Source organism: Melanaphis sacchari, unplaced genomic scaffold (genome assembly GCF_002803265.2).
Source record: "Melanaphis sacchari strain LSU unplaced genomic scaffold, SCAv2.0 Contig291_pilon_pilon, whole genome shotgun sequence".
NCBI lineage: Eukaryota > Metazoa > Arthropoda > Insecta > Hemiptera > Aphididae > Melanaphis > Melanaphis sacchari.
In genome coordinates this window covers 14137-39350 of record NW_020271164.1, presented here as the reverse complement: position 1 = coordinate 39350, position 25214 = coordinate 14137, and the positions used below count along the sequence as shown (strand labels likewise).

The 25214-nt window shown below is 30.7% G+C and overlaps 1 protein-coding gene across 1 annotated transcript in view; it reads right to left on the bottom strand.

Annotated features, from left to right (window-relative positions):
- Positions 1-25214, bottom strand: part of LOC112595687 — a 75817-nt gene that overhangs the window by 47322 nt on the left and 3281 nt on the right. The window contains exons 2-6 of the mRNA XM_025340984.1: positions 23514-23543; positions 22750-22907; positions 18704-18818; positions 17033-17280; positions 15315-15515 (exon numbers count right to left, since the gene is read on the bottom strand). Coding sequence (XP_025196769.1) covers positions 15315-15515; positions 17033-17280; positions 18704-18818; positions 22750-22782 — 597 coding nt within the window. The 5' untranslated portion in view covers positions 22783-22907; positions 23514-23543. The remainder of the gene's footprint in view (positions 1-15314; positions 15516-17032; positions 17281-18703; positions 18819-22749; positions 22908-23513; positions 23544-25214) is intronic.

Genomic DNA, 25214 nt, shown 5'->3' with positions numbered 1-25214 from the left:
GCATTATATCATTGGCATGTGCTTTTTCTTATGGAGTGCGATTTTTCTAATGGTCTGTACTGTTTTTTTTATTGGCGTGTATTTAACGAAAAAAAAAAGGAAAAATATGCTCGTCTTCTTTCATATGATGATGTTTGTTTTATTATTATAAGACATTAGTGTGGCTAGTTCACTATCCTCTTTAGTTTTGAATATCTGTTGAATAAGCAAACATATTTAGTCTAGACTGTCCAGTATATAATTTTTTGATCAATTTGGGCTTAATTTATTGTGCCGTTGTTGTTCTTCCGTTTCATCACTTCCGGTTCGGTTCCTCAGGAAAGAACGACTCGAAAAAGTTAGGTAGTAAAAATCCGTACTGTACCGTTCTTGCTTCTTTATTGTTTGTTTGTAGTACATAAGACGTGTTACTCAGTATGTTATATTTTATAACAATGCGTTTATTGTGTATTAAAAAATATTATTATTTGTATAAATTTAATTTTATATAATACGCTTTATTTATTTAATTACTGGCTACTGGCTATAAACTCTTCTTTACCAAGACACGAGTCATCGCCGTAAACTAACTAATTAAGGTGAGTCCGGCATTGGCGAATAACTTAAATAATTACTATATGCCAAGATAGTATAACCTATAATTATCATTCGATACATTTTAAATCTCCGTGAGTACATAGCAGTAAAAATGTTTATAGATTAAATATCGAGGTAGGTTACGGATAGAAAATTGAAGCTAATTTTAATCATTTACTTATAGAGAGGTTAAAATAAAAAAAAATCCCAGTCTTTTTTTATGAGCTGGGAAATAATATGAATCATATGGATAACGTGAATAACTACATAAATTCAATTGAGAAAAAAAAATTGTTATTTTAATGTAATTAAATTACAAATAACCATAGGCAGTTGAAATTATTACAAAAAGTTTATAATATTACTGTTTGTTTACCATAACACTTTTCAGCTTTTTATAAAAGTTGATATAACTTGGTATGAAAATGTATTACTTTGATAAGTAAATACTAGTTACATAATAATTGCAAATTTTCTAATACTATTTTAACAAACTACAAAAGTTCCCCATCGACCATCAAGGGAAGTATATGACAATAATAATGTGTTGTAAACTACGGGTTTAGCGCAACCGGGGTACAGTGGTCTGAAAAGTAAATTTAGCTTACATAATATTAAATTGTAATTTTTATTCGAAAAAAATTAACATATGTTTTTTTTTTGTGTATAAATTTATTAAAATTACCATGTTTAACTAGTTATGACTGTTATGAGATATGTAACTATACATTTAAGAACTTCGATTTATTTATACGTATTTAATACAAATATTCAATATTAAATAACTTATTAAATAGTAACATTATTTATTTTAAAAATTTATCAAGCTTTGTCATTCTACTTTATTCTTTAGAGTATTATTTAAATAGGTTTATGCAATATTATAATGTTTAGTTATAAAATTTTAACAAAAAATATTAATTTTAAATGATTAATACTATAAAAGTTATATTATTCCGAATCATTATCGGATTCAGATTTACTAGAATCACTTGCTTGGTCTTCAGTTATTATTATTAAAAGGTTTACATCTTCTGAATATATCTACAATTTTTTTCTGTTGGATGTTTCGTATGGACGATATTAATGGGTTGGATGAAACTAGCAACACGTTAATGAGATCTTAATTAATTGTCATTCTGGTAAATTTTCTGGTGTAATGTTCCCTGTAGTTTTTGTAATTATTGTTTTGGCATTCTTTAGCTTCTTCAAACAGTTGGCCTTTAAAAAAAAAAAAAAAAATAAATACATTTTTTCATAAATATATGTTATTCATATTATACACACAAACATAATATATAATAATTAAAATACCAACTAGTAAAGTTGCATTCCGGATAACATCAGCTTTAACATGAAGCAAAATTGTATATACAGATGGAGGCATATAGCACCAGGGGTAGAGTTTAACGAACAGTTTAGCTGTTTGAATACCGTACATTTCAAAAGCATCTGTATTTATTTCAAATCCACTTGCCCTGACAATTAAAATCGTACCAAATCGTTTGATTAAATCGATGTTCAAACCAGTAATATCAGTCGATTTTTTTACGTTTTTAAAGAACTTCCTGGCTGTATTTTCATGATCCGTTTCACGATATTATAATTAAAATTAAAAATAGTAACAAAAATCTTGATTTTTAAATTAAAATATACCTTGTAATACTATATCTACTAATAATCCCATTTCGGAATGAAAATATTCTTGTATTTCATTTTTTTTTTTTTTAAACTTTAATTTGTTTTCAGTAGTTTTTACCTATAATATTGTAATGGGCTACGAAATATATTGTTAAATATAAGTATATATGATATAATATGTAATATTGCTAATATAAGTAATTAGCATGACTATGACACGTGTCGGGGAGTTAGATTTATTATTAATGATCATGATACGAGATAGTAGGTACATACTACTATGAATCTTGTTGCATTAGGATTAGAATGTATTTTCGGGTGTAATTATCTACTTCTCAACAACATCATAATAAACATCGTAATAGTACATTCCGCGTGCCGAGGTCGAGTGAAATACATTATTTGCAACAAAACATTGCATTTGCACAAGTTGGAAATTAGGAGCAGATTGCACCTTGGAGATTGTTTTTACCAAAAACAAGTATCAATACAATTCCAAGGATATATACGAAATGCAAGGCTATGGATTACAATAACAAGAAGCTTCTTCATATATAAGGGAGCCCAGAGATCAGCAATTGCAGATGTACCAGAGCCACAGAGACCTGAGCACCTTGTAGTAACCGTCGCTATCACTCGAACGTAGTTTACTGCAATGCTTCTTTAACGACGAATGCACAATGTCAAGTACAACGTCGTAGTATAGGAAGGGTAAAGGTTTGAGTTTTAAGTATTAATAACGAAATATTAATATTTACTTTAACAATTTATTAAATATAAAATAACTTTAAAATATAAATCTTTTTAGAAGTGTTTTCGACTTAGTATTGAAATACTAAACCGGAGAGAATATGTGTGTGGAACGTTTCCCTAGAGGCTCTTGGTAAGCATGGGTGAAACGTTTGTGTATGAACTACTCTCTATACTCTCTCTGGAGCTCCCTGTGAAGAGGGCTCCTATTTATATGAGACATGCTGTGATTAGGAAAGGATGATTGACATCATGGAAATGGCGTGATGTTTCTACTCCAATCAGGTAAAAGCATCAGTGGTCCGATTTGGTGGCGTGATATAGTTTAGGCCACTGGACTTTAGACCTACGATTTTATACTAAAAACGTCGGTTTACTACATTCCTCCTCTATAAGACGATACTCCGTATCATATCGGGGTGGGGTACACGGAATATCTGGTCTTTATCTGAGGTGCGGACGGCAATGGAATAATGTCGTCCTTGATTTGAGTCTATAATTGCGTGGTTGACGGAACGTCAACATTTGGCTCTGACTGGGATGCTTCTTCGATTTGTACTGGAGCTTGAAATTGCCACAGTTCTATTTCTGGATCTTGTCAGATTTCTTGTCCGGATCTTGTGTTATCGTTTATTATGCACCATTGATTTTGTTCTATGTTTCTTATTATAATTATAATAATACAGATAATTATTATTGCACTTATTACATATAATAAGTAGTCGTGTTTGCGTTTACTGTTTCGCATTTCTTCTGTCTTGACATATTTGATCGTCGCTTCCTTGATTTCGGATGTGGATTTTGCGACTAAATTTAGAACGAACATCTGGTTGGTTTGCACATGTCTATTTTCTAAAATGTTAGTTGTTGAATTGACATATCCGCCTTCAGGTTCTTTAATCCGCGAACTTGGTATAAAATCTATGAGTTCGGCGTCTGTTTCGATTCTATGTGGAATCAGTATGTCACGTGTCGCATAAGCTTTACAAGTTTCGTTTAGGTGTAGTATACCTACTCCTTAGGGAAAACGATTCGTACTTCTATTGTCTTGGTCACATGTAATGAATATGGTTTCTCCTGGTGTAGCATAGATCCATTCGTTTTTGAAATTTAGCTTGTGGAATAGATTTGCTTGCAATTGTACTTGCATAATTTCGCAACTGTCTGGAACGTCTTTTGGTTCTTGTAATAAAAGTACCTCGCATATAGGACGTCCGCTTCTAGGATGTAAGGGGTAAATTTCAGGACATAAAAGGAAATCACCGGCATGTTTACAAAGACTTTGGTTTATTTCATCATAAACTGAATACATTTCTTTAGATTTGCTTACAGCTAAATACTTATAACTAGGTTTTATATAAACACAATTATTATTATTACAATCTGGTATTGGTATTAGCTGAAAAAGTGTTAATTCATATTGATATACCAAAGGTATATTTAAAATAAAAACAATTTTATCATTAGAATAATATATTGTTATGTCTGAGAGGGGTATCATTTCCTGTACGTTATTTTCATTTAAATCCATAGGTAGATCTGTACCACTTGGCATTCCTACCTTAATATTTAAAAGTTGTTTCAATAACTCTTGGGGGGTTAATAAACTTGGGTGTATTAATCCTACTTTAGCTGCCTGTATGACGTCGAATAATAAATCGGTCTCGCATATATATAATTCTAATATTAAATTGATTTGAATAAAATGATATGCTAAAAAGCTCCTCATATTGGCTTCGGACGTCATATTCCGCAGTTCAATAATATCTTTATGGATATCAACTAATACTATGGGTCCCTCATCCCTCTCAAGTTTAATTACTTTAACCTGTTTTTTCGAAAGATTTACTTCCGTATTATTATCTGTTACTTTGTTAACATCAGTATCGGTTTTTTGAATACAGAAACGATCGCACAACCCAAATAAAATTCGAGCTGTTTTCGCTATTGCTTTATATGGGATCCCCCTTTTCGAAATTCTAGAATGACTTATAGATTCGAAAATTTCTTTTTTCTTTTGTTCTGCTGCATGAACTAATAATTTACTTAGCGCAAAATTTGTTTCACAATTTGTTTGGAAAATTTTATGCTCCTGAAAGTGAGCACATATATTGTTGGTTGCTTCCATGAAATCGTTAATTACTTTTGTTAGCTGGCGGAATGATGATATATCATAAAAAGCCACCAAATTCCATTTCGTTGTCATAATTTTTATTGGGCCTTGGTTTTCGAAATATAAACCGGAATTTGATATGATTTTTTCGTCAGCATATATTTTAATACCGTTAATGGAACAACACGCAACCAATAGTACAACTGTTATTCTGTGCTCAATATAGCACAATTATAGTACGCTATGATAATAAGAACTTGTTTACGTATTTTTTTTTTTTTTTTTTTTTTTACTTAATTTTATTATAAACAATATATAATATTGTAATAAAGTTTTAAAAATAAAATAAAAGAAAACATATACATTATTATAAGGTTTAATTATTAATAAAAATATAAATTATTATTCTAGAGATAACTTGTTATTTGTATACCTCTACGTCTTACTTATTCTCAATAAACTATCAAACAAACACTTCGTTAATTTTACGTCAGTACATGGGTCGTGTGCATAAGTAATATCATGGTTTTTATTGCATATTAAATCGTGTGTTTCCATTAATTTTAATAGACGTCCTGTCTTATCGACGTACCCTAATTCTTCTGACAAGATTATTTGTTTGGTTTTGATGTTTTTGAGTTGTAAGTAAAAACGTCGATCGTTATATTGGTCGTAGCAAGTTACTTCTACAATCTTATAATGACTTAAACCTAATCTTTCTAGGATTTCCATATTGGTACTCCCATTCCATAATACTATTATTGTTTCGGAGTTCCCTTTTTCTAAATATTTCCTAATGTGTTTGATTCCTAGGTTGCTAGTTTTTGTTTGGATACTTCGTCTCATTTGTTCTAGTACTGGAAATAGTAATTTTTCTTTTTTTTTAAATATCCTGTTTATTTCTTTTATTGCCCTTATTACCTGTGAATCAGACATTACTTTTACTAGTTTGTCTTTTGTAAGTAACAAGGTTTTTCCCTCTATTTTAATTGTTCTAAATCGATCTAAGCTGTTCGACATTGCTCCCGATATAAGAACGATATTAGTACGGTCGAGCATTGAAAATTCGAAGTCCATAACTATAAACTTAGTTTCTTTTTTCGTTCTAAAACATACAATAAACTATTGGAAAATACTACGGATACAAAAATATATATAATATGTTTAATGTTATGAACACAACAGTGTTCATAAATCGGTCTCGAAAAACTTTTTAACATTATTGATGTGTATCCTGTAGTCCTTCCTCCTTCTTTTAATTGTTATGTATCCATTTTCGTGTATCATCATTACTTCGTACGGCCCTGACCAATTGAAACATAATGCATTTTTCTTATTTTGCTCCTTTAGTAATACCTTATCTCCTGTGTGCAACTCTAATATATTCGTGCTTTGGTCATAATATTGTTTATTGGAATTTTTCTTTTTAATTAGGTTTTCCCTAGCTATTTTATGTGTTTCCTGCATTATTCGTTTTAAATCTAACGCGTAGTTATCATAATTGTATTGGGGTTCGTTTGCTTGTAAGAAACGCGTTGGGATTATTGGTTTTTTCCCGAAAACTAATTCGTATGGAGTATAATCTGTAGACGTGTGTACCGTGGTATTATAACAAAACATAGCATAATTAATTAATGTGTCCCAATTATTATCTTTATCCACTAAACTGCGTAAGTAATTTTTTAAAGTTAAATGTGATCGTTCTAAATAACCATTCGATTGGGGATGCCATGGAGTGGTTTTAGTTTTTTCAATTTTTAGTAATTTACAAACGTCTTTAAACAAATTTGATAGAAAATTGGTGCCACAATCTGTCAGAATAGTGACAGGTATACCATAAATACATATAAAGCATTCCACGAATGCTTGAGCTACTGTCATTGCATCTGTGGAGGCTAATGCTATGGCTACGCCATAACGTGATAGTTCATCTTGTATCGTTAGAATATACGAGTTACCTGTATTAGTTATGGGTAAAGGTCCTACAATGTCCAAACATACTTTGTGGAACGTAGTTGTTCGATCCGTTTGTCCATTGTACCCACTTCACGTTGCCCCGGGTCTTGGACATATGATCCACGACCGCGCTCGGTCACTCTTAATGTTGGTGACACTGTTGCGCCCGCCGCCCTGGTCCGGGTAATGATGCGGACGCCGCCGCCAACGGCTCTTTTGTTCGTTCGTTCTGCTCCGTCGTCCGTTATTCACGTGCTCTCGTCTTTTTGCAAATCGCATAATTTGTTGTGTTCCCAATATTAATAATCGCATAATTTGTTGTGCTCCCAATATTAATGGTGATTACACGCTCCAATCTCACCGTTCGCTCGTGCTCAGCCATTTAATCTTGTATACGTGTACGTGATCCGTATTCGCGTGTACTGCAGTTCGGCGCTCTCCGACATCCACGTGGTCGATTCCAGCTCCGGAGGTTTTCCACAGCTCAAGAACGAAAAGCAGATCAGCTTCCTTTCGTTGAAGTTCATCATCGAGGTCCAGCTCTCTTCAGGGTGGTGCTCCCCATTCCCCCCATATACATATATATATATACGTTATTAATGGTGCTCTCCTTATATTGTTTGTTGTAATATATATATATTCCGTATAATTATTATTATTTGTTCACTTAATTAATTACTTCGTAAGCTCCCCCCATCACTTCCAAGGTTCCGGAGGACCGTGTGATCAGTGACAACCTCGATAGGTGTTAGAGAGGCTCACTGACGCAACAGTAGTAGTTACCGTGGAGGTAATTAACATAGGTTGTTTCGTTTTCTATCCCGATTTGTTTCCCTGACAGATAACGCATTTTTTAATATAATTTTTCACGTCTTGTTTTAGATTTTTCCATTGATATTTCATTTTTAATCTTTTTATTGTACGGGAGGTACCCTGGTGACCCCCTACTAATATATCATGATATTCTTTAATTATTTGATTTTTTTCGTCTTCCGTAAAATATTGTTCTTTATAAATTGTTACTTCTATACCAGTGTTTTTAAAAATAAAACGAAACATTGCACGTACGCGTTCGAAGCAGGTTAAAGTCGTTAACCCTTCTAATCTAATTATTGAAAATTTCTTAATTTGTTCACTGATACAGAATGTTTTAATTTCCATTATCGCATTATAATATTGCTCCGCGTTCATTTCGGTATAATGATTATTTTTTAGATTATACATTATTATTACCCTATTTAATTGCTTAACAACAAAAAATCTATTCTCATTAAATGTTATTTGACCCAGTAAATTGTTATTGGTAATAATCTCTCTAATTGCCGGATGCGTTATTATTTTATCACTTGTTATATGTAAAATTATGTTTTCTTCGAGTTTTACATGTTTAATACTACCTTCGATATCGTTTACTTTAGACTTAAATATTGGTTTATTTTCCGCGTTTTTAAATTCATCGAAACCATTAATTGGCTCATTATTTTTAACTATGCGTATACGTGATAAACAATCCGCGTTTGCATGCTGCGGACCGGCTCTATAAATAATTTAGTAATCGTATTCTTCGAGTTGTAATCGCCATCTCATTAATTGTGACGAAACGTCCTTTATGTTAAATAAGTAAGTTAACGGTCAATGGTCGGTTATTATTTTGAATTTTTTCCGTATAGGTACGGTCTAAAGTATTTAACTGCCCATACAATCGCTAACAATTCTTTTTGGATCACGCTGTAATTTGTTTCTGCTTTATTTAACGTCCTACTTGCATAAGCTACTGGTTGGTCTTTTGGCAATTCTCCCTGCGAAAGGACAGCCCCAATTGCATACTGACTTGCATCTGTCATTAAATTAAAATCCCCATTTTCCCAATTTGGGTATACTAATAGAGGTGGGTTCATTAAAGCTCTTTTTAATTCCTGAAAAGCGTCCTCGCACATATCTGTCCATACGAAAGGTGTATTCTTTTTTAATAAATTCGTTAGAGGTTTAGCTATTTTGGCGAAATTGTCAATGAATCGGCGGTAATAATTAAGTAACCCTAAGAAAGATTTAACATCTTTCTCGGTTAACGGTCTCGGATAATTTTTAATACAACTTAACTTATTCGGATCTGGTGTTACCCCGTTTTCGCTAATCAAATGCCCCAAATACAAAACCTCTTTACGTAAGAATGCACACTTCGTTGGTTGTAATTTCAGTTTATGTTTTCTCAAACGCGTGAACACTTGCTCTAATTTGTTTTGGTGATCCCGTAAACTTGACCCATGGACTACAATGTCATCCAGATACGCCGTACATAATTCTTCCAAACCCATTAAAATTGCTTTCATAGCTCGAGTAAATGTTGCAGGTGCGCTGAACTAAGTCCAAATGGTAGTTGTAAAAATTCGTAATGACCTGATTTCGTAGAAAAAGCTGTTTTATGCGTGTCCCCCGGATCTATCATTATTTGATGATAACCGCTAGCAAGGTCTAATGTTAAAAAGTATTTGGACGAGCCTAATGACTCTAATATTTCTAAAATGTTTGGTAACCCATACGCTTCGTTTTCTGTTACCTCATTAAGTTTACGAAAATCCACGCATACTCGCATTTTTTGTTTCCCTTCTGCATCTTTTTTCTTTTTAACTACTACCAAGGGAAAATTGAACGGTGACACGGAATCGCGTATAATATTAGCTTCCTTCATTTCCTTTACTTGCTTCACTATTTCGTCTTGATAGGCATGCGGTAGCCTATACAGACGTATATTTATTGGTTTAACGCACTTAGGAGTATTTATTTTATGTGTTACTATGTGTCTATTGTTAACGCGTGTGTTAATTCGTGAGCAGTTTTTTCTATTCTAATGGAAAATTCTTTAACCGTTTCTTTTGCTTTTTGTCTCATTTGCCTAAGCTGTACTTGTAAATATGATACCGAATGCGCAGAACCGAAAATAGTAAAGTTCTAAATAGTTTTTTTAACTCATCCCAAGTTGTGATTTATTTATACCTTATTGCCTCAAATGCATTATCTTTCAATTGTGCTAAGAAAGCTTCTAATATAATCGGTTTTAAGTTGTCGGAAATATTCTTAAAAATAAATTCGCATCGAGTTTCAAATGACGCTAATTCTGGTTCAGTAACCCCTGCGAAAGAAGGTACCAATTTAAGTGCTCCCTCAAAACCTAATTTATCTGTAGTGTTACTTGTGCTAGTCATTTTTATTTTAAGTGATTCTGGGTGGTAAGCTACGATTTGCCAATTCCTATCTATACCCTCAGACATACAAAATAATGTTCAAATGACTTACAATTTTTGCATTTTGAGTTGGTTTCTTTCTTGAGATGCTGAGTTCGTTTTGCCCTTGCTGGACGCCCTTGAATAATGTCCTCTCTGGACTGACCTGCGTGCTGATATGCTCCGCAGAACTCTCTTCCTTCCTTCCTTCGAGTTGTCCGTGAATGTGGATTCGTCGGTGGGTCTCAAACTACTTTTTGAGCCTACACCTGACACCAAATTTTATGTAGTAACCGTCACTGTCACTCGAACGTAGTTTACTGCAATGCTTCTTTAACGACGAATGCACAATGTCAAGTACAACGTCGTAGTATAGGAAGGGTAAAGGTTTGAGTTTTAAGTATTAATAACGAAATATTAATATTTACTTTAACAATTTATTAAATATAAAATAACTTTAAAATATAAATCTTTTTAGAAGTGTTTTTGAATTAGTATTGAAATACTAAACCGGAGAGAATATGTGTGTGGAACGTTTCCCTAGAGGCTCTTGGTAAGCATGGGTGAAACGTTTGTGTATGAACTACTCTCTATACTCTCTCTGGAGCTCCCTGTGAAGAGGGCTCCTATTTATATGAGACATGCTGTGATTAGGAAAGGATGATTGACGTCATGGAAATGGCGTGATGTTTCTACTCCAATCAGGTAAAAGCATCAGTGGTCCGATTTGGTGGCGTGATATAGTTTAGGCCACTGAACTTTAGACCTACGCTTTTATACTAAAAACGTCGGTTTACTACAACCTTCACGACACTCAGCCACTTTTTGTATCAGTTACATGAACTTCATTTATACGTAATAAACACATTATTGTTCATAAAAGTTGTAATTTTCATTTAAAACAACACCCTGGACTTGGATCTGATATTGGCACCCAACAATATATCAAGTTATGTCTCTTTTAAAATTTAGTTCATACAAAGTATACATAAGTATAATATCTACTTATAATAATCATTACCTGCCAAGTTTTGAAGTCTAAACGATATGACACATGCAATAGACATACAAAAAAATCTAATCCATGCGTGTAATGTCGATAAACCAAATTTAAAATGTTTCGGTTTAGTAATTAACTTTAATAGGTACTTTATCAATATTATTGGCCTGTTTTTGAATACAACCACATATATAACAAGTTTGACTCGATGTAAAAATCATCGAATTGCATACCTACCTATAGATGCATAAATTATGTACATTTTTTTATTATTTCTAAAAGGGAATAGTTCCAAAGTATTGTATAAAAATAAATTTACCTTTCCATCGTCCATTGAAAAAATTAGCTAGTGCCCACCTTGAAAATAACTATCATTATAAATTAAATCTGTTGTATTTAAGCTATCTATTTGTATTTTAACATTATTCACTTCTTCTCGAGTATTTTCATCGGTTTTTTTTTTAAATACAAATTTAATAAGTCTGTAGAATCTTCTAGAAAAAGGCTTTGGATTTTTCCAAATAATACATTTCTTGTCATCAATCGTGCAATTCAACTGCAATGGCACAAAAGAAAATATAAACATATCGCTATTCGTCACCGATTGTGTATTAGATAAATCAAAATTTATTTTGTACTGTGTTTGACCATTTCTTTCATCACACTCCCATTTAAAGAATAATTCACACTTGTCTATGTTAATATTCATACTTTGAACACTAGGAATTTGCAGAATACGTTGTACAGTGTGATTTAATAAATCTTGAAGTGGTATTTCGGCACTACATTCAGATACAATGACATTATTTGGGTAACATTGTTTTTTGGTGATAAGCACTTTGTCATATGACATAATGACATATAATTTCGAGATTCAACACTCAGAGCCTTCATTACACCTTCTCCTCATAAAAAATTTAACAAATTATCGTTGGTTAATATTTTTAGTTTTTCACCGATACTATAGCCTGCTATAAACGAGATTATAATCAGCAGAGCAAATTTATTAAAACCAATTACGTAGCTTGTATACCTACATTATAAATAATACTTTTGTAATTTTATAGTTATTGAACTATTTATTAACAAAGTATATATTATATCATTAAAAACAATTTTATACATTTGAATTTGTTAACTTAATTAATATAAGTGTATAAAAACGTGTTTTAATGGTACTTACCTTCATACGTACATTCCATTGCATAAAAAAAATGCAAAAAGAATAATTTGAAAAATTAAAATGTGTATGCAATAACTCCTTAAATCAAAATGAAATAAATACTCAGGTGATAAACAATATTTTTCAAAATGTATATATTTTTAGCTGTCTATAGATATCAAAAATATTTATGGCTTTAATTTTATCAAATCAATTAACTAATGGGTACATATAGGCAGAATATAAAATAAATATATCATTTAGATAACATTTTGTGTCATACTTTCTTAAATGGGTTTTATGTAAGCTAAATAACTTTTCAGACCACTGGGCGGGGCCCAGAACTCCACTGGCTGAAATCCTTGGGTAGGAGATTCCAGTGGGATTAAATCCGAACTACTCCCGATATAAGGAGCAACCCTTTACGCTAGTAAAGGGAAAGGCACTCTCTTGTCCTTAGGGTAAGAAATTGCTCTAAAAGGCGGATGAACGAATTTATTAATTTTTCTTCGTCAAAGGCATCGGATGTGAATAATAAGAAGAAATTATCGCATTAAGAATTTTAATAGATATTCTGAGTATCAGCAATTTAGAGTATGAACGCTTCGACAGTAAAAAATTATGGAGGTAAAATAGTCTCCCAATCGGATCTCCAAGTGGAGACTACTCAAGAATTTAACCCTTTGAGATTGAAAATGTTCAGATCCGGACATTTTGGCGTAGTTTCTTTAAATTACGTCACAAAATTATTTTAATAAAATGCCTTTAGATAATAATGTTGGCATTAATTATATTTTACCTATATAATTTATTAGTTTTTATCTCTCTGTAATCGGTTACCTGTAGGTATACTGTATCAACTCTAGATAAACTTATAAAAGTGATATTTGGAATGTACTATTGCAGAACATTATCTCTATTACTATCCCGTATTTCATTTTAAGTATAAAATAGCAAAATATAAAATAAGATATACAAAATTATATAATAAGCTTTCGAGCAATTTCTTGAAATGATTCTACGCCAAAACGGCCCTACGCCAAAACAGCCTTACGCTGAAATCACCACGCCAAAATGTCCTAGATCGTGGAATATTAGAATACTTTTGTAGATAGGAAAATTGGAGAACCTAAAAATTAAGATGAAAAAACTTATAATAGATATTCTCGGAATCTCAGAAATGAGATGGCCTAAATCAGGTGATTTTTAGACGGTTGAATACAGAATAATTTACTCAGACATATAAGGCGGAAGACCGTGTACAAAAGGAGTAGGAATAGTTCTTCAAAAATATATGGGAGATAAGGTAAAAGGGTACGTACAATATACTGATATAATAATACTAGACAATATAGATACCAAATTAATAGATACTTTAATAATTCAAGTTTATATGCCCACATCAGAAGACGAGTAAAACGAAAGAAAAAATATATGAAGAACTAAATGATTCAATAGAAAATGTCAAAAGAGAAGAAAATCTTATAATCCTAGAAGATTTTAATACCATTGTGGGAGAAGAGAGAGAAAAAAATATTGTCAGAAAATACGGACTTGGAATTAGAAACCCGAGAGTAAAAATGTTACTAGATTTCTGTGTACGGAATAGTCTAAAAATAACATACACACATTTCCAACATTACAGAAGTAAACGGTATACAAGGAAAGCTCTTGGTTATATTAGAAGAGTACATATAGATTATACATTAATAAGAGAAAGATACAAAAATCAATTTAAAGACAGTTTAAGTTACCCAGTAGTCGATATTATTAGCGATAATAACCTGGTCCTGAAGCATTTGGAACTTAAGTTTAAAAAGCTACAAAAGAAACAATACATGAAACGCTTACAACTGGCAAACCGGCTAGTTGAAGAAATAAAATATTCATTTAAAGAAAAGACAGATAAAACTATGATAGAGTCGATTAACACACAAAGTAGTTCAAACATTGAGGAAAAATGGGGAAATATCAAACGATGCATATTAAACAATGCGGATGAAATTTTAGAGAAATAGAAGGTGCCATTGAAGGGAACAACAGCAGAGGGAGACCATCACTGGACTACATTAGCCAAATAGTTAAGAGGTGTAGACTTTAGATCTTATTGTGAATTAAAAAGGAAAGCTGAAAGGCGTCAGAAGTGGAAAATTTATGCCAATCAGCCTTAGGACTGTTAACAAAATAAAAAAAAAAGTACCAACTAAACGTAAAATATATGACTTAAAAAGCTTAAAATATCTAATATTCAGCATATGGGTATCTCCTTGCTGCCATTTTTTTTTCTTATATATGTACCTAGTTTTGTTTCTTATGCTATTACAATTATACTTTAATACCACGTGCTTAATATAAAATCTATTATCTAATATAGGTAATTACTCTCGAAACAGCCCTAGTATTAATATTAAAAGGCTCGCGTTGTGAGTAGGTTTAACGTCGCGTAGTTAATAATACCGGTCAATATTTCCGTAGAATAATACAATAACTAACTGCCTAATTAGCTATTAGTTCTATTATAAAATTTCAATCATTAAATAGTGTTAATAGTTCAAACAAAATCAATATATTTATTTAATTTATATAATAGTTCATTTTTTTTTTTCATTTAAAACTACAAACTCAAACTGAAACCATAGTTATTGACATTGTTTCATAGTTTTTAAATTATTAATTTATTATATATAAGTATGCATTATTATTTTACTTAACTTGATAGTTTATACCTATTTAGTATTTACTCACCAATATTGACATGTATATCGCAGTAATATATAGTTTTTGCGTTTTATTACAATATTTTAACGACCATAATGTCGCGTCACCAGTTTTAATATTTTCACTTTTTTCAAACTGTTTTTACAAAGGGTTAAATTATAATAATATTGTACTTACTTCAGTGGATAAGACCGGTCTTTGAATTGCTTTAAATATATTGTTTAATTTATCATTATATTCATTACTTATTAAGAAAAACACTAAGAACTTGTACAAGGCAATATGTTTTCTATACAAAATATCGTCGTCTAAGGATATCCATAAATTTTTATTCTTTAACCATTTTTCAAATGTAACAATTCTATTACCACTAATGCTCTAAAAATGATATAAAAAGATAAATTATTTAAGCCAAAGCAGAAAATTTACAAATTAATTATCATAAAATGTTGTAAATATTGTAGGGTTACTTCCAATTAACATTCAACTTTAAATCAAATTAATCAATTACCTAAAGATTTTTTAAAGAAATATACCTGTCATGAATTCAATTATAATGCACCGAGCTCAAATTATTTTGCCTACACAATTATTTTCTAAAGCATATCAAGTTATCTAATGAAACAAGACTTTTTAAATTGATTTTCATGTTATGATTTTACTATTGTTTTTGTATTTTACCTTTCTGCTTTAATTTATTTTATTAATTTAGATTATTGTTTTTATATTTTTTTTTATCAAATAATATCAACCGTATCAATAGTATTATCAGCCATTTAAATTACTCAATTAGTTGGAAATAGCTAATATAACTATCCTCCATGCAATTAAGCGTAATATAATATTGTTTATGTAGTATAACTACACTCTTGGACTTTTTTCTAAGTTGGATGTTAAAGATAAGAAAAACTTAAATTTTTGAATTTAAGTTATCTTATATTACATAACAGGATTATAAACGACTTGGATCCAATTCTAATCAAACAGCGGATATTTAATGTACTTATTTAATTTAATTTTGATGGGCTGTCGAAATGTTATCAATTATAATAACTATATAACTATAGTCGGCGACACGAAAAGTGGCCCCTGACCGTCACGAACCTAGCGGCTGTTTCGTCGTAGGGGTCCGTATGTAATTAAATTAATTGCCGCGTTTTTTTGAATTAAAACGTAATTTACTGAAAATACTTTAAATTATTTTATAAATCAATTTATTTATTCTAGTCTATATATTCTGGACAGCTGTAAAACGCAGGTGCCGGTAAAAATGCACAAAAAAACATGTCAACTAAAATTGTATTACGAGAGGAGCAGAAGATTATGTGGTATAAGTTGAGAACCAATGGCTAACGGGTAGGAAAGCAGCAACGGGTCGCGGTACACAAGGGCCAGTTTTCGTGTCGCGGACTATAGGATATATAAATGTAAAGTAGTATCGCAATAATTGTGATTCCTCGGACTCACCAATACGATTTGTGATAGATTTTAATAAGAATCATGAGTAGGTTCTGAGTTATCTAACGTATATGTTTACAGAAAAAGAAAAGAAAAATCGGAATGTTATTAAAATCAGTTTTGGTCTATTGTTCTTAAATTCAAATAATTTAGACGACTGTTGAACAAACGGTAAATAAAAACACACAACGGTGATGACAATGGTGAACTTGAATGTAGGAGCTTGTCTAACGACAAACAAAAATCATGAAGTATACAAGTACACACGTAGTCTCAGATCGCAGGATGCGAGACACCAAAGTCAGCCAGTGGCAAGGTAAGGGAATTATCATGATTAGAAAAATTTAAATTTCCGTAGTGATGTGTATAAAAAAACCAGTGCTCAAACAATTAATATTTAATTGATATTTTGTAAAATAAATATAATTATTAATTACGTCGTCCAAGAAATATCTTCGAAATAATAACACTGCTGAACTGGGAAATGATCCATAATCTAATCTATCAAATTGTTTTTCTTCTTTAAATAATTCGTTTAATGCGGTCATTTCTGCATTCTGATCTTTTTTATCCCTATGATTCATTATATCTGTCTCCAATGTTTTTAATAGTATAAACCACACATCTACATGTTTTTTGTCTGTACTATACAATTCACTTTTTATTGATTTTAAAAATTCCAAACCTGGGAACACAAATATCATGTTAAATACCATTAAATTTGTATTAAATATATATACATGTGTTTGTGTTTAAAAATACTAATAAATCATGTATTCATGTTCTTAAATGAAAATATTGAGTATTTTATCTAAGATATTAACAAATCAATAGAAAATCTAATAAATTAAAAAATTAGATATTAATAAAATAATGTAGTATGGTAACACAAATTACGAACACACAATACGTGAATCAAATTAAATATTACACTGATTTTGCTCATTTAAATGAGGTTTCCTGAGATATTCGGTTCACATAAATTGCTGAAAAAGATTACACAATCAAGCCAACTATATAGTGGTTGATAGCTTGATTAAAGATCTCTGTTTCTAATAAACTACTTTTTACTTAGCTGTTCAGTCCCTCTTCAGCAATCTCTTGTCTCTGATAGAATATAAGAAAAATGCACGATCATGTTTTTGAATTTTATTGCCAAAAATATGTGTCAATTTCTATATAAGCTTGTATACATAGAAATGTATTATAGAATTGTATACATATCGTCCTTTACATCAGCGATTATGATTTACATCGGAAGTTCTCATTATATACGCACAATTATCTGACTATTATACCGGTATTAAATTATTATTTTAAAGCGTCCTTGCTATATAATATGTGATTATATCATCTCATCATAATGTGTATAAAATATATAAATATGTATACGTTTACGTGTTTTATGTACACGTTTTTGAACAATAACAAAATAATGGATATCATTATTCATAGTATAAACATGTAATTTTGTCTAAATTTAGCTTAGTATGTAAATAAAAATAAACTTTAAAATCTATTTATTAGATTTTTTTTTTATTTCAGTACGATATGGTAATGTGGGACTTTTTTTAAAATGTAAGCCTTAGATATACAAACTGATCATTTTTAAGTTTTAAACTGTAAAGAAATTTCCAAATTGTCGTTGATTTTTAACAATTTTGTCAAAATTATAATTTGATGATAGTATCCGAATAATACAAAAAATATTAATTATTATTTAATTAAAAATAATCAAGGGACTAACAGTCATTTATTAACATTTAAAATCGAATAATTTTATCCTCAATCATGTATACACATACTCCTCATTGTAAAATCAAAATATTTATCGCCACGTTCAGAATCTGAGAATATAAAGAACTAATAATTAAATTAATTTTTTCAAAAAAACTATTTATTTCCTCAATTATTCCTTAAAAAATGTATTCTGAATGCAGAAAAACTATTGTAGAATACATTTTTCATTTAAAAATAATTTAGATTAGTTTCATCAATTTGTAACAATAATATTTTAAATAAGTAGAAAAAAATAGATTCACTTTTCTACTATATGTATATTATCTAGTTCACAATACTAATAAATATATGTATGTAATAATATTTACCATCACTGATCACATTATATGCAAATTCATAGTTCCGAGAAAAATAATATATACTCGCTGCTTTATAGTATGATTGAATTAACACCATATACTGTTCAAATAATGTATTACCAATCTAAAAATATTTATTTTATTTACATTAATTTATTTATTAGTACACCAGCACAATATATATAGTGAAAACTCTTTATAACGAATCTGAAGGGACCAAGAAATTTCTTTCGTTATAGAGAGTTTTCGTAATAGAGAGGGTTAAAAAAAAACAAAATTTTAATTATTTATGTATAAAGGTATGCACCTATGTAATATTATATATCAATCACATTATTTTTACATTATATAATACATATTTACGTATTATATTAAATTATTATTATTATTATTATTATTATACATACATATTAAATATAATTTAATTTTTATACTACATATATTTATACTTAATTTAAAATAGTCTGTCATTTTAGTTTGGACTTTTTTATTTTGCCAATACTGTTTTTGTATTTTTCTATGAATTTGTCCCATGTTTTGGGATAACTTTGGATCATCTTCATGAAACAATAAGTACTTTTCTAATAATTTAGCCGCATCAAGTGCTTGTTGAATACTTGGTATTACGACTTCGTCAGGTTGTGCTTCGTCATCATCTTCCTTTTGCTCCTCCTCTCCTTTTGTCACTGCATTTAGGATTTCTTCATCAGTTAACGATATTGTTGTAACTAGGTTCTCGTCTATTTCTACATAGTTTTATAGATCCTCAGGAGTAAAAGTATGCGAAATATTGAACTGAGTAATCCACTCACTCAGTGATATATCATCTTCTTTCTCAAATTGTTCCATTTCTTCTTCAGCATTGGCAAAACTTCGAAGTCCAGCATGACGAAAAGAATGCCGTATAGTTTCTGCTGTTACCTCTTCCCAAGCTTTACTTAAGAAGTTCACCGCATCGAGCATATTGATAGAGGCATTGCCATCAGATTCGATAATTTCCATTAATATTTTCTTTCTATAATGGCCTTTCTTGATATTAATAATGACACTTTGGTCCATCGGCTGTAAGATACTAATTGTGTTGGCTGGGAAAAATATAATTTCTATGTTCATAAGATTAGATATATTGGGATGAGCAGGACAATTATCCACGAGTAACAAAACTTTTCGCCCCTTTAATTCTGCATCCCATTTTCTTATTTCTTCTTCAAAAAGTATTGATGTCATCCACGCTGACTTATTTGCTTTATAAGTGACTGGCAACCGTTTAATATTTTTAAAACATCTCGGGTTTTTTGATTTTCCTATTACCATAATCTTTCTTTTTTCAGTGCCACTCATATTGGCTGCTACAAACGCAGTGATACGTTCTTTAGAAAGTTTACCTCCCACGCATTTTTCCCCTTTGAATTTTAATGTTTTATCTGGGGTCATTTTGTAAAAAATACCTGTCTCATCAGCATTAAAAATATTATCTGGAGTGTACTTTTCATTCAATTTTGGCCACACATTAATTAACCAGCTGTTAGTAACATTCAAGTCGACATTTAATGCTTCTCCACTTATTTTCCCATAGGTAATATTGTGACGTTGTTTAAATTTTCCAAGCCATCCTTCCGAGGCCTTGAAATCTATAATACCGAGTTGTTGAGCAAAATGTTCAGCTTTAGTTTTTAAAACAGGCCCATATATAGGTACATTATTACAACGTTGTTTATGGAACCACGTTAACATGGCCTGGTCCAAGTTTTCAAATTTCGGTTTTCTTATTTTTTTACAAGAACTTCCTTCTGTTTCAGCCTGCAATATTTTATCCTTATTCTTCCAGATAGTAGCGAAAGTAGATGGGCTGAATCCAAAACATTTCCCGACATCACTTTTTTTTTTCACCTTTTTCAATCGCACGTATTAAAGCGACTTTTTGATCAACACACAATGCTTTTCTTTTACTTGCCATAACGAATGTTAGCGCACTACTGTGGTCATGCGTATAATGTTAGACATTACGTCGATAATAAAATGAACATACCTATTCAATATCGATAATAACGATATTAAAAGTAGATAGTGAAAAAAATGTAATCGTTTTTGGAAATTTCGGCATTATTGCCGATTATTTTTATAGTTTATATGTTTATGTAATAGATATGATAATACGTAAATTGTATTATGAAACATAAAATATTGTTTCGTTATTGGGAGTGACTAATACGTTATAGAGAATGAATTGACTAATGGATTATATAGCAAACCAACCATTATTATGTAATGTTTATGTTATATAGAGTTTTTCGTTGTAAAGAGTTTCGTTATAAAGAGTTTTCACTGTATATAACTTATGAACTATATAGTAGAAATTTTTTTTTTGTTTAATTCATCGAATACTTATAGATATATTTTATTTGAACCTAATACAAATCAAATTTTAAATATATTTTCATATTATACCATTATATATTTTGTTGTTGAAAAAAATTTAATATTTTTTCCGGGAGTTGATTTGTAAATTAATGTTTTTTTAAATTTATTATAAAATTATCTCGTGTAACTTGATCCCAATCATGGCATGAATTATTGCCATATGAAATATGAGTACGGTGTTAGAGACAAAAGTATTTAGATTACCTAAGCCTAACCTATTTAAATACTTTTTTCCAAATATATATTTTAAAAAAAACCACTTAATATGAATTCTAAAAATACTTAAACACATTGAATTGTTTGTCGTAAATAAATATTGTTTTAAAATATATAATAAATTATTAAAGAAAAATAATTTTTTTGTTTAAACTTTATGTTTTGATTCTAAGGCAAACAGTGCACGCATAGCCAGATATTTTGATTGTATACTAACTAAAGTCACCTAACCATTTTTAGGCTTTATCATTAAAAATCATCAATTTATTAATGATAAAACTCGTACTCCAAAATATCAACTACAGTAGACGCCGCTTATAAGACTCACTTTATGCTGGTCCCAAAGTGAGTCTTATAATCGAACGAAATTTATTGGCGAAGTGAAAAACATTTTTTAATTTATTTATTAATTTTATTTTATTATATAAATATTTTGATTTTACTTATAATACTTATATACATTAATATTATGTGTGTATGTATGAACATTATTATTTTTTTTAAAAAATTTATAATTTTAGTTTGTTTTTTATTTTGTTATAATATTTCGAAAATATACTGTTTGTATTTGTGTACATAGAAATTATTAGTATCACGGTAATGGACAGTGATCCTTAACACGTCTAAAGCCTTCAGAACCTCTTTATTTGATGGTGGTTAAAACTAGGACGTCGAACTACTCTTTATCACTTTCGTCATTCTCCTTTTCGTTGATGTTGGTGATTTAATTTATAATAGACTGACAAATTTGGTTCTCAAAATACTATTTTGATTCATACGGTTATAAGACTCACTTTATGCTGGTCCCAAAGTGAATCTTATAAGCGGCGTCTACTGTATATTGTATTACGATATACTTTTGTCATTTTTACATATTATTATATAGTTTATTTCATCCGTCGTAGACAAAGTTGGTTTCATTCGGTTGTTATGGGCTACGAGATATGTTAATAATATAAGTATATATAATATAATAGGTAATATTGTTAGAGGTGTTAGCAATAGTAATATAGATATATATGTGGCCAGGTGGCTTAATAATTATAATATTTATGAAATATTAGATTCATATTTGTAAAAACATCATAATAAATCAAAATAGCAGTCGTGTGATGAGGTCGTTTAAATGTATTATTGCATTTCCACGAATTGCCAATTAAGAACAGAAGACATCCTGGAGATTGTTGTTTTCAAGTGTGAAAACAATTCCAAGAATTAATATGAATTAGAAGGTTGTCGACAACCTTTTATTTATACGTAATAAACACATTATTGTTCTTAAGAGTTGTAATTTTCATTTAAATAACACCCTGGATCTGGATCTGATATTGGCACGCAACACGGTAACCAATTTTATATTAAATATACACATGTGTATCATGCTTTAATATAGTTTTATATTATTAATTTTTATTTACCTTTCTTAAAAATAGCTTCTTAAACTTAAACATTATTTTGGAATACTTAGACTGAGAATTAGAGGTTTTATTGTAGTCGTATACTAATTTGTTATGAATTTTAATGATGTAAGAGTCAGTTCCTATTTCAAGAGCTTCATTCCAACGTTTTTCAATTGCTGAAAATAAAATATAACACTAGTTTATGTAATTAAAAAATAAATTTTTAAAAATCATGAAATTTGCTTTTACTGTAATCCGGCCGTCCTAAGGTTTTTTGGGGTCAGGGACAAATTAATTTGGGGACCCTTTGATCATCATTATATAATATGAGAAAAAAATACTCATTGAAATCGATAAAATTCTTAGAAATGTATTTTTTTCAAACTTTAACCGCAACCAATCTCGTTAAAATGTAAGTACTGGTACATTTTAATAAATTTCTTCACTATATATTACCAAATATATATTTTTTTTTAAATTATCCATTCATTATTATAAATATTCATGAAAATAGAAAATGTTTTTAGGATTCAATAAATACATTAGGTAAATTTAGAAAATTCATAAAAGGAAATTGTAATGTTTTATTATTTTAAATCAAATATTAATATTTATATGAGAAAACTTTTTTCTAGCTTTATTTTTCATCAAAGCTGTCTACTAAATCATCATAATCTATAAACTGTTATATAGGAAATTAAATACATACATATATAAATAAAATTTAAAAATCCTATGTATCATAGATTTATTATAAATTATGTAATTATACAAATACTTACTAATAGTATCGTCTAAAATTAAAGATTTCCCTGTAAATAAAAAAAAAAAACTATTTAATTTTTAATAGTTATAAATTATTTTTGTCATATACTCGTAATATTAGTAAGTAGGTATTTTATATTGTCTATGGCGGAATGTGGTGCATCGTTAGCGGTCATATCTGATTTCAACCGTTCCATGGATGATATAGATCACTGGATAGCAAGTCTAGACGACAAGTGCGCCGTGTTCATCTCGAGCACTTCAGACTTGGTTATCACTGACAGTGGCGTAGGTACCGGCTTTGCCTGGGTGAGGCTTGGCTGTGTAGTGTTCTATAGCTGCTACTGCTCCCCAAATTGCTTGGGCCAGGACTTCGACTACTTCCTTAGTGGTTTGGAAGATTCGATTCATCGACTGCCTGGTGCGCCGGTAAACCTTATGGTAGCTAAGGATTTAAACTCTCACTCCTCCGAGTGGGATTCAACTAATAATGATGTCAGGGGCGTCGGTAATCGATGTCACACTGGAGCGCGCCCTTTCAGATAGCCGTCCTCTAGTAGCCGACTGGGAGGTATTGGAGGACGTGTACTCGGACAGTGACCACTTATACGTTAGCTACAGTGTTGCCGTCACGACAGAACGCACTATCCCGCTCAGACTACAGGAAACCGGGCATCCGGCTGGTCTTTAAAAAAATTAAACCGGGATGTGATCAACGTGTACTGGGAACTAATCGGCCCACCACCTCCGCTACCCGCTGACGACACTACCGTAGGCCATGTAAACCGTCTCCAAAAACTGCTCATCTTGTCGAGCGACATAGTAATGCCGCGCAGAACTGTTTTACAAAGCAAGAGGGCTCTCCACTGGTGGAATGACACCATTGCTGAGCTGCGGAGAGTTGCCGTAGCCGTTTGCACGCGCTTTCAATGGGCTGGTAGGTCGCGGCGCCTGGACCGATTGGCAGAGCTTGCGGATTACAACGCAGCTCGGACAGATCTCAAACGGGCTAATTGTAGGGCATAGGAGAAGAGCTGGTTGGACCTGTGTCGGTCTATGAACAGTGATGCTTGGGGCGTGCCTTATAGGCTCGTCACCAATAGACTAGACCAGGGATGGCGAACCTTTTGATAACTGTGTGTCAAATCAAAACGTTTGATTTGTTTGTATTTGCCTCACGTGTCAGAAACTTTGCAGGCCTTTTTTTTGCTTAAAAAATAATTAATTAAACATATAAACATGATTTTATTTATTGTTAGGTATATAAAATATTTAAACTTTACAGCATTCACTATTTACTATTAAATATTAATATAAACACATAATGTTTTAATTACAAAAATAAGTTTTTAATGAGAAATTTGCTGCTGCACTTTTCCAGCTAACGAATCAATCCTGGGATTATAATTTGTAGATTTTAATTGAATACATGCTGCACTGATATCTGTTCCAAGAGGATTTCTAAATGTGGATTTGATAAAATTCATGGAGGAAAATAGCTGTTCAAATGTATATGTAGAACCAACATAATCAATAATGAAAATGCTAATTTTTTCATGAACGTCAATGAATTTGGTAGACTTTTCCACTCAATAAGAATTAGGTTTTCGGTTTTAATACTACTATCAATTAGAAGAATAACGAGCTATTACTACAGGTCCAGCGGTGCGCAGCCTTGCGAGTTGCTAGGTTTTATCGCACCGTTTCAGATATGGTAA